This window comes from Buteo buteo, chromosome 11 (genome assembly GCF_964188355.1).
Source record: "Buteo buteo chromosome 11, bButBut1.hap1.1, whole genome shotgun sequence".
Lineage (NCBI taxonomy): Eukaryota > Metazoa > Chordata > Aves > Accipitriformes > Accipitridae > Buteo > Buteo buteo.
Genome location: NC_134181.1, coordinates 28,782,691 through 28,796,040, shown reverse-complemented (window position 1 = coordinate 28,796,040; position 13,350 = coordinate 28,782,691). Strand labels below are relative to the sequence as shown.

At 53.9% G+C, this 13,350-nt stretch overlaps 1 protein-coding gene across 3 annotated transcripts in view; it reads left to right on the top strand.

Annotated features, from left to right (window-relative positions):
* Positions 1 to 13,350, top strand: part of MYO18B (myosin XVIIIB) — a 77,396-nt gene that overhangs the window by 10,149 nt on the left and 53,897 nt on the right. For all 3 annotated transcript variants that reach the window (XM_075041130.1, XM_075041129.1, XM_075041131.1), the window contains 4 exons: positions 370 to 514; positions 8,446 to 8,616; positions 9,558 to 9,648; positions 11,970 to 12,162. In XM_075041130.1, the coding sequence (XP_074897231.1) occupies positions 370 to 514; positions 8,446 to 8,616; positions 9,558 to 9,648; positions 11,970 to 12,162 (600 nt within the window). The remainder of the gene's footprint in view (positions 1 to 369; positions 515 to 8,445; positions 8,617 to 9,557; positions 9,649 to 11,969; positions 12,163 to 13,350) is intronic.

Genomic DNA, 13,350 nt, shown 5'->3' with positions numbered 1-13,350 from the left:
TGGCCCCAGCTCACCTGTGGGTGGGTGTATTAGTGAGAAGGTATAAAATGTCTATCTCCAACTGCCGCTTAATGTGGTCAGCATCTGTAGAGGCTCCTCAAATGGGAATTATGTAGTGTTGTACAAGGAGAAGATGTACCCAGGCTTGCTCCTAGCACCAGGCTCTCGAGGAACCTGGCGGGGGCTTCTCCCGCTGCTGTCAAACTGTTCCTAGGGTCCCTTATTGCCTTTTCCTTGCTGGCCACATGGCTTTTGTATGCTTTTGGCATTCCCCCCCTGCCGTGTATCCCTATATCCCCCTGTCCCCAGTGCCTAGGATGCTCCGGCAGAGGCAGTGACATCTCCCTTCCCATCTCTTTCCACCTGCAGCCTGAGGAGAAGCAGAAAGCCTCGGTGGCATTTGCCCAGCTCCGGGCTGCCATGGGCACGCTGGGCATCACGGCGGAGGAGCAGACAGCCATCTGGCGCGTCTTAGCCGGCATCTACCACCTGGGAGCCGCCGGCGCCTGTAAAGGTAAAGGGGGCTCCTGCCTCTCCTTTCCTTATACCTCACCTTGGTGCTGGGAGTTAGAGGAGGGTGAGGAAGCACGTCCCAGCGGTGCACGGTGCTTGGGCAGTGTGGGAGTGTGGGAGTGATGCTTGCCTGGAGGCTGTTGCACGGCCCGTGGCTCTGAGCTCTTCGTTGCCCATGGAGGAGCTGCCTTGAGCTGGGCGATGCTGCGTGCTGGCATCCTGCCCCGTGGGGGGCTTCTGGAGAGGGTCCGTTCCCTGGTTGTGTGCAGACAGGATGGGGGCTGCAAGTCGTCACCTTGTGCCAGCTCTGTGGGAAGGACAGGGGCAGGTAACTTGTTTGTTGGCACATTGTCCCCAATGACATCGCGAAGGGACAGCTTCAGGTAGCAATAATTTTATCATCTCTTGAGTGCCTAATACAGTAACTGAATTATAATAGGATGAGTCTGGATGAAGATTGTATTTATAAAGACTTTGTTAATACAGGCATACAGAAATTGCCTTATCCCTTATAAATTATTTTAAGATGTGCTCTAACCCGTTTTAGAGACAGCCACATTGATTTACACACTTCAATTTATGAGGGCTGCATAAAGGCTGCTATAAACTAAGCCATAGACATTTATAAAAGTCTCTGCAACATGTCATAACACATCTTATGGTAATTTATGCCATTAATCATTTATTAATTATTTTAAAAGGATGAATGCTGTCATCACTTACAGTGAGTTCTCTTCCTCCTTCTCTCTGGTGTTCTCTTTCCCCATCTCCATCTCCTGTAATGCCCTTCCAACTTTTAAAAAATGACCCTGCTGTCTCAGGCTGAAGTGTGTGATAAGGCTCTTGGCAAAAAAAAAAAAAAAAAAAAAAAAAAAGTCCTTCTGCCATGAGAGTTTTCAGGAGAGCAGATTTTGGAGACGTGTCTCATTTTAAGAGTGACCAGCTGAAAGGCAGATGGAGGGACAGTTACTGTGCTGGCCACAGAGGCTTTGCTGGGTGAGCTGAGCTGGTTTGCTCAAACTTACTGTCCCAAGCACCCTGTAAGTCAGTCTATAAGTGCATCGAGTGCTATATTCAAGAAATCTTGTCGCAATTATTTCAGCACAAATAGGAATGTTAATAGCGAGCCCAGGCAGGGCTGTGGCTTCAGAGCAGACTTGGGTACAGGATTAACAATCAGAGCATGTCTCAGCATTACTCGCTCTGGTATTGATTCCCCCATCGTGCGTCAACAAAAGGGGAGAAATGAAAGGAAATATGGATAAAAAATGGATCAAAGCTGGATGGAGCAAAAGTCTCAGTGGGGGCGATGACTCTTTTAATGTGGTTAAACCTGTCTCCTGATAGCCATCTCTTCCCTTCCCCTTTCATGCACTTTGAAGTTGTATATTCAAAATCCTCGCCTTGAAATCTCACCAAGGGGAGCCTCATCACTGGTTTTTCACTGGCATTCAGGAGTGCAGCCAGGCGCTGCAGCTGCCATCGCAGCCTCCACCACTGCCATCCCTGACTCTGCGGTCCCGGCATGTGCTGTGCTCCAGCTGCTGGGCCCCAACACAGGTTAAATGCAACTTTTTCTTCCTTCCACTGATGGCTATCATCTTGTCACAAATTCAGTTTGTCCAGGAATAAAACAGGAGGGAATAGCACCACCTCTCTCTGGCTGAGAGTGGAAAATACGTTTGCAGCTAGAAAAACACCGAGAAGAAAAGGTTGAATTTCAAAAGCCTGCGCTGTCCTGGTGTCAGCGTTTCCCATTACCTTTGAAACATGTTAGCACGACTCTTTTTGTGAGAAAGCAGCCTGAAAGGCAGAGGCCAGTGGGGCATCCTAGGTACCCATTCACCTAAGTGCTTCCAGTCCCCTTTGTGGGCTGCAGAATATTACATATTTTCATTTATTCATTGCCTCTTTAACTGGGAAGGAGGTTTTGGGCACAGCTGGGGGTCGGCATTCAGCTTGCTCTCAAGCTGTCCATTTTGCTGACTGTTATAAAAATAAAGCATCGCGGCTCCCTGCTTTCTACGGGCTTCCCACCGCGCATCTTTAATAGAGGCGACTGGGTGCCGCAGGCGGGTGTGCGCCGCGGCCGGGAGCCAAGCGTGGCTACCCCCAGCCCCCCTCCCCGTGCACCAGCACAGCCGGGGCTGCTGCAAAACCGGTGGCCTGAACCCCTTGAGCGGAGGAAACCCATAAGGGGAGAAGTGCAGGAGGGGGGGGGTTGGAGCCTCTGCTCAGGCAGGGGAGGCTCCGAGCCCCCCCAAACCCTGTGAGGTTGGCAGTGCCAGGGCAGCATCCTCTATCTGCTGCCCTCCCGCATCGCTGCGTCGTCCGGGCTGGTTCTGCGCAGCAGCGGCTCCAATGGCAGAGGGATGGGAGCCAGCAAGTCGCGTGGGGTTGGTGCCCGAGCTGCTGGCAGCTGTGGGCTGCCACAGCCCAGGCTGTGTCCCGCACAGCCCCACCACTGCAGCATCGCACCCTTGGGAGGCAGGAGGAGGAACATCCCCATTCTGAACCCAGGAAACGGAGGCGTCCAGCGGTTTGTGAGATGGGCCTGGGTCATGCAGGGCTGGAGCAGAAGGAGGGGCTGAGCCCGGGGTCCCACGTGCCGGTGTGCAGTGCTCTGCCGTGTCTCTCCAGGGTCTGCAGATGGGGCTGGGAGGAGCAGCAGGGATGAAACCCCCTTGAACACCCTTTTAGCTTTGTGAAGTGGCAAGTTTCCAGAAGGGCTGGAAGCCATTTAGCCAAGTACAGTAATGGGGACGTCCATCAAAATGTAAGAGGGAGAGGACCTGGCAGGATCCAACTGGCATTAATTATGCAGTTTCCTGAGCGTAGATGTCAATCAGGAATGGAGTCGGGTGACTTATTGCTTTCTCACCAGAGCTGAGAAAGAGCCTTAAACCTGCATTATTGCTGCTGTTTTACAGCCTCTGAGATGTAGTGACCTTTCCTTAATTGATGTGAAAATGACAGTTTGTTCTTAGTTCCACCCAAGCTCAGTGCCCAGATTTACCCAAACTTTTTATTGCTGCCTGTTGCTAAAAGGAGGAGGAACAGCGTATCTGTAATTAGCATTGTGCCAGAGTTTCCCTTTTGTGACAAATATATCTGTCCCTGGGGTGGTCACTGTTGCAGAGGGAAAGATGCGCCAGTGGCTCCAGCGTGGCGGGGGGGGGGATGGAGCTGCGGTACTGCTGCCGGCGCAGTCCAAGCCTGGTGCTCCGGCATCGCGTGGGCTGCCTTCAGGAGAGGAGCACAGAGGGGGCTGGGCACTAAATTGCATAAAGCAACCTCACGAAGCCGTGTGCTGATCATTCCTCTTGCAGCAACTCCACCTTGCAATGCTCTCAGATACCTGCCTGCAGAGCGTAAGCCTTTGCAGTTTGCTCTGTGTGAGGGGAGCCCACTGCAGCCCCTCCTTTCCCTGGGGGTCCTGCAAGTGCAGAGGACATGGGTTTGCAAGGAAAACTCAGGCATCGTTGCTTGTGGCTTTGGTGCCACTTGCATGTCCTCCGGCACTGGCTGCGATGGCCTTGCTGGCATCGGAGGTGAAGAGGAGGGAGCAGGACCCGGCACGGGGAGCCTCTGCCCCTGCTTTAGCTTAGCTTTTCTTTTGCAGAGCAGATGTGCGGGGGCTGGTGCCTAACCGTGGCCTTGGGTGTAGTTAAATCACTGGCTTTGCCATAGCTCTGTGCTGCGGGTGAGCAAAAGGCCAGCTCACTCCTGCCGGGAAGGACTCTTCTGCTTTCCTGCATTGTTCATCAAAATGATTCTTGGAAAGGATTGCATTAGGGCTGGCCTCTTGATCTTGCCAATTTTTTTCTCTCTCTCTGTTAAAGCTTTTGCTCTTTGACACCTGGGTTTTCTTGCCATAGAGGGAAGTGCAGCTGATTTTGCATGTTTTGTTTTCGGTAGGATGGTGCCTCTCTGTGCTTCTTGAGTTGCAACCCTCAGGAGCAACAGTTTTGTCCTGGTGAAGCCTGATGGCTTTATGGGAAAGACCTCAACCAAGGTGACGTGGTCTCCAGGGACTGGATCATAATGCAGTGACCATCCCGCCACAAGCCTCTGTACACTGGATGATGTCCTTAGGATTTCTTTTCCCTAGGCAAGAGGATTTAGGCAGAATGATGCGTCCCCACCCTGGGGCAGGGAGACCCCAGTTTGGAACATGAATTGGGCAGAGCTTCATGGTCTGCTGCCTGGGTCTGCAAAATGAGGAGGTTTGCTGGAAATGGTGTTTTGAGCAGTTCAAGCCCTGTGCAGGGAGTCGGGAGGAGATTCAGCCCTGCGGGCAGTGGGATGTCGGGGGGTCTGCACCCCAGCGCATCCCTACTCAGTGCAGGAGCTGGTTTTCTTCCATATCTTGGCTGTGGTCCGGGGTTCAGAGCCAGGAGAGCAGAAAGAGAAAATGCCGGGAATAGCCAGAGTCCTAACTGGAGCCTGGCTGCTGCTGCCGGCTTGTCGGGGGGCCGGCTTGGGCGCTGGTATCTGTTGACATTGCCTCTCCATCGTGGAGGTTTTTACAATCACCACCATGGCCCCTGGTCCTGGCGGGCTGTCTCCCTGCACACCGAGTTATGGCACTATCTGTTCCGCGCTCTGACATCTTTATTACAAACAGTTGGGGAAATGCAGCCAGAATGGCAGATTTCTTTAATCATGCTATTACACAGCTCTTCCCTTTGTTATATATAGGCTTTAATATGTCATACATCAGGTAATGGGTCAACAGAGAATAGACTGGAGAATTTAGTGCAGGACAAATAAATTAACCATTCAAGCCAGGAGGAGCCTCCTCTCTCTCCCTGTCCCCTCCCAGGGTAACAAAGAGAAACAAATGGGCTTTTTTATTTGTCCCATTAATAGTGCCATTGTTTTAATGACAAAATAAGTGGAAGAAAAAGGGCAGGCTGACAAAGCGTGCCCCGTGCAGCTGGAGGGGGAGCTTGAGAAGGCAGATGAACAGGGCTGCCGACCTGCACGCCTTGCACGGGAAGGGGGCTAGCGATGGGGCTGAGCTGCCCCATCCCAGCATCAAGCCCATGGTGCAGCTCCCCTCTGCTCCCGGGCACCGCTGCTGTCGGCTCACAGGTACCAGCCCAGGCAGCAGCAGGGATGGGGACCAGGGGATGGGGTCCAGCCCCTCCGGGCTTCCCTGCTGCTCCCCATGCTTCCCAAATTGAAATAAAAAATAGAAACTCAGCTGCTGCCCGGGCAGCATGCATGGGCGCGCAAGTGAGACGAAGCTGGTGCTGACTCTGTATTTTCCTACTGCTTCTCTTAAATATTAAATGGGCCGAAGTAATTACCTTTTAGGTGTTAAAGCTGGTGTGTTTTACAATGGTCACATTACACCCAGGAGGGCTGCATGCCGCTACTGCTGTTTATATTTTATGAAGTGTGAAATGGTGCCCAGCGTCTCCCAGGACGGGCTGCCGGGGGGCTGGCGGCTGCGGGGTGGGCAGATCTGCTGGTGAGCCACAGGCACGGCAGGCTTTGCAGAAGGGGCTGCGTGCCCCCAGACTTGCTGACTCAGTGCACGCCAGCTGCTTACAGCAAGGGTGCAATCTGGGGAGCACCGAAGGGGTAAGGAGCATGTCTGGGGGTACCGACACGCCGGGCAGCATCGTGTCAGCCTCCAGCATCATGTGCCAGTCAGTCAGCGATCGCTTGGTTTTGTGGAGGTGTGAAACACGGAGCTGCTTCCCTCTGCTTGGCACGGCAGGATGTCTGCCACGCTGGAGCAGCATGATGGGGGCCGCTGGTTTCCCCACTTGCAACTGCTCCGTCAGGAAGAGTTGCACTGCGTCCGGCTGGGCTGAGCGGAGCCCCTTGCTCAACTCGGGGCTGCTGGAGCAGCCAGCATGGGATGCTGGAGTGACTGGTGTGGGATGCTGGAGTGGGCAGCATGGGATGCCGTGTGTGGGAGCCCAGCCGACAGGGCAAGTCCGTGCATCCCTGGCCCCTCCGCCCCTCCGCTCCCCGGCATGCAGCAGCGAGCAGAGATCTTCTGTCTGACGGGGATCAGCCTCTGTCCAGCCAGCTCAGATGAAAACAAGTGAAAACAAAATAAATCAAAGCCCGTATTGTTGAGGCAATTCCTCTGTCTGCTCCAGCAGAGGCCTTGATGTTGGAGTCCTTCAGTCAGAATAAAAAAATAATGGGAAAAGATCAAAGGGGAAGGGAAAGGGGGGGATGACTCTCATGGGTATGCTGTGAAGCAGCCCCCCGGCCCCGGGGAACGTGGCCTTTATGCACCACCTTGGCTGGGAGTGGGGGACCCTGGTTCCCCATGGGGTTGGCCAGGATGTGACCATCTCCCCCTCTCCATCCCAAACCCTCTCCCCTGCCACCAGCCGCCTGCTGTATTTTAGGGGCTCATCTTAGCCATGAGCCCCTGGGCTGGCTCCTCATCCATCACCACCTAAAAGCGCTGGTCTGAGGTCTCTGGGTGACTTTGTTCGTCTGCTCCTGTTTCTGCTTGTCCCCCTGCGTTTCTGAGTGTGCGCTGGCCGGCTGCCTCCGCAGCAGCTTTCCTTCCTGGATTTGTAAAAGGATTTATCCTGAAGGTTGCTTCCCTATTGATTTTAATCATTAAGCTGGAATTGCTCTTGCTGGATGTAAATAATTTGTGCCAGCTCTGCTGACAGCACTGGGAGGAGTGCTGCTCTCGGGCTGACGGTGACAGCAAACATTGCTGGGGCTGGGGAAGGTGATCTGGGATTTTGAGGGATTGGTTCGTAATCTCATCAGCTTTCATCAACACATCTGCTAGTTTGCTCCACTGAAGTTCTTAAAATGCACAACATTACTGATGCCGTGCTGGCAGCAGCAGCCTGGGTCAGTCGCATGGTCCACCTCGTTCCTGACTTGCTCTGAATTGCCTCAAACCATCTCCTTGCAGCAGGTCTCCTCTCTGCCTGGTCTCGCTGGGCAGGTGGGATGCTCTGAGCACCTGGGGAGCACTATAGCAGGGAAAATAGGTTCAAAAGCATTGGCTTGAGATCCTTAAAGTTTTGAACTATCTTCTGACCGAAACAAAAAGGTCCTCTTATGCTAAATGATTGCCCAAGGGACATATCTGTCAAACTTTCTCCAGTCAGCCAGCCTTTAATATGATAAGTATCATGCAAAGCTGAGAAAATCCTTACAGCTGTTGTTAGCGGAAGCATGTGCGTAGGGAGGACAGCCCCACGTACTGCACGCTGCGGGAGTGGGAGCCGAGCGGGCCACTGAGACCGGGTCCAGTGCCTCGAGAGAGACGCGGGACTCATCCCTGAAGGAGAAGGGATTGCAGGAGGCGGCGGATGGACTCTAAGGAGGAAAAAGCTTTTCAGTTCAGTTAGTGATGTTACGCAAATGGGCGGTGAGGTAATGCTAAAACTCTTTTTGGCAGCCATGCCTTCAAGGTGGAAACCGTCTTTTGATGTGGGCTGATTTATAGCTGTTTTGCATCCTCGTCTCAGCCAAGCATCCAAGCGCTGCTGGGGGGGCAGAGGCCCCCTCCCTGCCCACCGGCACAGCTCCTGCCTGCTTTGCCCAGGCCAGCTCTTTGCCCAAAGGGCATTTCCAGGCTGTGGTCTGCAGGGTGGTTGGTCTGAGTGGGTCGGCAAGGGCAGTGCGGGGTCTGAAACTGCCCCTTAGGGTTGCGAGGGAAGGGCTGATCCAGCAGTCTTGAGGGGATGGAAGGAAACTGGGGTGGACTGGTACAGCACCCCCCCACACACGCACCTTCCCATCCCATGCCGCAAACAGCAGTCCTTCTGGGGTTTGTTTGATTTTGATTTTGATTTTGGGGGGTTGCATGTGGGAGAGGGCAAGGATGTTTGCCGGAGATGCTGAGCCTGCACCCGGCTCTGCCCGAGCTGGCTCTGCCCAAGCTGGCTCTGCCTGAGGCTTTCGTGCCCCCCACGTCCCCCTCCCCAGTTGGCAGGAAGCAGTTCATGAAGTTCGAGTGTGCGAACAACGCAGCAGAGGTGCTGGGCTGCGACGTGGAGGAGCTCACCACCGCTGTCTTCAAACACCACCTGAAGCAGATCCTGGCGCAGGTGACGGCACGGGGCCACCGGCCGCCCCCAGCAGAGGACAGCCCGGCAGGTACCGGGATGCTGCATCCCTTTTTCCTTTATTGATGGGCGATAGGGAAATGCTGTGCTCTGCACTGCTCCGGACCCTGCGTGGGGAGAAGATGGAGGGCATGCTGCAGGGAGAGGCAATATGCCCTTTTCTTTTCAGGCAGGGAGGTCCATTTAAGTAAGTTCATATTAATTAAATCATTAACTGTGCTCTGTCATGTAGCTGCCCTCAGCTCTACAGCTGACCCTGCCGGTCACTCCTTAGGGACACATGAAGATCAGGTGAATTCAGATAATGCCCCTGGCAGATAAGTGATGTGGCTTCAATGCTGTGAGATCTCCCCTATAAACTGGGGGGAAAACCCCCAAACCAGAAAGGCAGCAGGGTGGGCATCCTTCCCCCGTGTCCACAAATGAAGCCGTGCCGGTGTTGCGCTGTGTGCACCCGTGTTCTGGAAGGAGACCTGGACACAGGTGGGGGTTGTGTTCCTGCTGGACAAACTGTTGCTGAGCCACTATAAACCTCAAATTAACATATGGATATAATTCACAGAGGCAGATCCAGCATGCACGTGGCAGGGGAGGGTGTGAGATACCGCCTGGCTTTAAGGTCAGCCTTTCCATGCCCGACTCATCCTCGGTGGCAGAATTACAGCTGGGGCCCTGCAAGTTATTCTGATAAAAGCAAGAACTTGCAGAACTGGCCTTTAACATGGCAATAGTTTTATTTCTTAAATATATGGTGGGCAGGAGTCACTAGAGGAGCTGAAGGCAGGCGGGTGGATCCGCACTGCTCGTGTAACCGGAGCGATGCCATCCCTGGTGGGCAGAAGCTGGGAGCCGTGCAGGTTACCCTGCCCAGTGAGCGAGGGAATCCCTGCTACCGGCTCAGCTCCGTGTAGGCTGAACTCAGCTGGAAATAAATGATGTGGCTTTGCCTGCTCTTCTCTCTGCCTGTGCCAGGGCTGAAGATGACGGGCGTGGAGTGCGTGGAGGGGATGGCGTCGGGTCTCTATGAAGAGCTCTTTGCTGCGGTTGTCTCGCTGATCAACAGGTACGGAGATGCCGGGCACCGCACTGGGGGTGTCTGTGGGCGACGGCTCCTTCTGCTGGGGCTGCTGAAGAGGAACCTTGCTGGGGGCTCTCCAGAGAGAGGCATGGAGCAGGCAACTGCTGCCCGCTGAAAAAAGAAAGTTATCTGAAAATCTCCATCCAGGTGAGCACACTGGCACTCGGGACCTTCCGCGGGCTGTCCGGCACCGGGGACGAAGGGCCCCACGGAGCAGCAGTCTCCGCGCATCTGGGTGTCGCATGGGATGGCATGTGTCCTGCCCCTCCTGCCAGTACAGGTGGCCTGGCAAGGAGACCCGGCACCAGCAGTGCCCAGCTAGCACCGCTTCTGCTGCAGCTGGTAAGCTGCCTGCCGGGAGGCAGCACCGCGAGCAGACCTACCAAGCAGCGGAGAGCAGGGTATCGCGGCGCTGAGAGGAGCAGCCCGGCTTCCTATTAATAATAGATGTGACTTTGCAGACCAAAATCAAGGTTACCAGTACGGGCAGAACAATAAACCAGTCAGGGAATCCCACAGCGAGCCCTGCAGATGCGTGGTAGGAGTCGCTTTGTGGTAAAAGCTTGATCACAGAAAAGGATCGAGGAGTCAAGAGTGAGAGGGTCTGGCACCAGAGTAGCTGCCGAGGCGCCCTGGGAGGCTGCAGCTGTGTCCTGCTGCCGGGTGCTGGTGCGGCCGAGCAAGCAGCACCTTTCTCTGCCCCGGGGGCTTGTCCTCACTCTGCTGATTTCCATCTGGAGAGTCAGGATGGGAAGGACATCCTCTGTGGCCTGACGTATCTCTTTCTTCAGGCGGTGTAAATCCAAAATGATCTATTTGGATAAATGGAATAATTTAACACCAGGCTAAGGATCAGGTCCCCAGACTGTTCCATTTTCTCAGTTCTGATGTGCAACTCAGTTTGTTGAAGTCAGCATCCACATAAAAGCCAGTGCCCAAAATACTCTGTGTTGTTGCTGCAGGTTTATTTTAACCTGCGGTTACTTAACCTGCAGAATATTTTTATTGTAATTCCTAGCAACTACACTCCAAAGGGAAATTGCTGATGGTACTCAAAGGGCTGACAGAAGAGCAAAATGTTGCTGATTCTCCTGAATAACAGCATTAGCTCAGGATGTGTCCCAGGTCCCTTCTTCCCTTTAAAGGTAGCTTTGTTTTGCCCGGCTTTATTTTCCACACCACCCTGCCAAAGCCTATTAAACCATTGCAACAATGATCCAGGTGAAGAGGCATGTTTCAGTGCAGTCATGAAAATGCTCTTTCCTCAGTGACTTGATGGTGAACATGACCCTTTTCGACTCTGGCTGCAGAAGGGTGCTGCTATGAAATTCTGCAGGCAATTCATAAATATACTTTTGTTGCTTCGTTCAACCCTGTGCTTTCATTGAGGTGCTGGCATGCTTGGTGGGGATTCTCTCAAGGAGAAATGCATTTCCTTTAATCTCACCGAAGCAACAGCGGGCTGTCCTGCCAGCGGGGCTGCTGGGGAAGGGGCAGCCCTGCAGCTGGCGAAGCAGCACAACGCAATAGCAGTTTCAGAAATGCACACTAAAAACAATCTTAGAGGTTTCCCAGGGTCAGACTCCCCTGCTGTCCTTATCTGAAATGCTGGAAATGGCTGCAAGCAACATCTGAAGAAGTAAACAACATCTCTTTTTCTCCCAAGAAGCCTCTTGATGTCTGCTTCTCAGACCACACATGTTAAGGGCTGTGGTTGCTGTTAGCGATTTCCTCGGGAGCTGAACATCAGCAGCTTCCCCTGGAGAAACGCTGCAGGCGGCACGGTGCGGCATGGCAGCCGGGGCTTTGGACACTGCCGTTGTCCTCAGTGTTGGCATCACGTGCCAGTTTAGCCGCTTTTCAAATCAACTGGTCCATCCAACTTCATACATTTGGATGAAGACGTAGTACTGTCAATAACTAGAGTGCCAGGATGGGGCCAAACATGGGAGGGGCGGCATCTCATCCCACCCCACCGTTAAGTGTCTCCCAGGTCAGGTCAGGAGCAGTCCGTGCCATGTGTCTCCATCCAGGCTGGGAGGAGATGCTCAGCTTGAGTAGATCAAAGAAGAGGTGGGTGAAGCGAAAGGGACAAGCAAAGGAACCGTGTCAGGAGGTGCGGGTGCTCCCTGACAGGAGGCACTGGGAGAGGGGGAGACGGGGAGCGCTGGGCTGGCCACTGCTACGTGGGATGGTGCCCACCCAGGGATGTGCATGTCGGGGGGAGGAGGCAGTGTCACCTCCGAAGGGAGAGCTGAGGCGCGTCTGTGGGTAAAACCTGGTGGTGTGTGCGGCTCTTTCCCCAGGTCTTTCTCCTCCCAGCACCTCTCCATGGCCTCCATTGCGGTGGTGGACACTCCTGGCTTTCACAACCCGCGGCACCATCGGGGCGAGCGAGCGGCAACTTTCGAAGAGCTCTACCACAACTATGTGCACGAGCGGCTGCAGGCTCTCTTCTACGAGAAAACCTTTGTTGTGGAAATGGAGAGGTACAGAGAGGTGAGGAGCGAGGGCTGGGAGCAGCGTCCTGGGGGGCAGCTTCCCAGCACCTGGGGATGGGGCTGCCTTCGACCCAGTGGGTCCCTGTGCCCTGCCATGGTGTGACCGAATAACACACTGAGCAGCTTTAACGGGAGTGGTGTTGCAGAAACTAGGGGTCTGTAGGGAACGGTAGCCTTGAGCCAAGTCTCTCTTCCCCCCGCTGCCCCAGTCACAAATCTTCTCGCGTGTTTCTGATGTGCCAGAGAAGCCAGGCTGTCTTGACATCTCTTTGGGCATGTTTGTTCCAGCTCAGGAGGCTTTGTGCCCTTCTGTTGGTGCCACTGAATTTTTCCTCAGGTGATGAATAATAGAGAATAGAAAGGAAAATGATAAATTGTTGCAGAAATAAGCTGCTGAAAAATCTACAAGCAGAGATGAACTTACTAGGCTTGCAGAAGTTACTTTAATACCTCTAGCCCTGGGGAAATAGTTGAATTCCCATGGCTTAATATTCACACATCACTTGCGCCAGGTATGTATGTACATGCCCTTCACTAGTGATGAATATGTAGTTACTGGCCGAGCTTGAAATGGCAGGGTGCTCAGCAGGCTCGCCTTGCCTTGGCTTTGCTGCTGGCTGAGGACGGCTGCCCTGGTGCAAGACATTTCCCTCTGAGCCACGGGACTGTGACTGTGAGCCCGAGCCCCAGTGACCCATTTACGGCCAGAGCTGGAGCACACATGGTGGGGGGTGGTGGCACATGCCCTTGGTAAGAAAAAACTTGGGCCCCGCTGCTGCTTTCGGCTTCACCTGCGTGCTCAGGCTGCAAACCTGAATTCTTGAGCAAAATCTCACCATGTTACCATGGAGAGACATTAAAGCTACGGCTCTCGCTGAGCATCCCCAGTTCACACGTGTGCAAGAGCAAGCTGTGCTTACCCTGCCGCTCCCAGGGGGGGTCCCCACGCTCTAGGGCATGGCACAGGGGGTGTCGGGAGGGGGTGCTGGAGCTGTGGGGGGTGGGTGAGCCCTGGAGCTGGGGCCTCACAGCCTAAAGCCCTCTGTTGAGAAAGGGCAACAATGCCTGCAAGCTGCAGATTAAATAATTGATTGTTTTCTTGGTGCTTTCTTGTAAAGTCTTCAGTTATTATCATATCCATGATTTATGCAGCTTGTCTGACATCCGCAAAGCGCCGCAGAAGCCT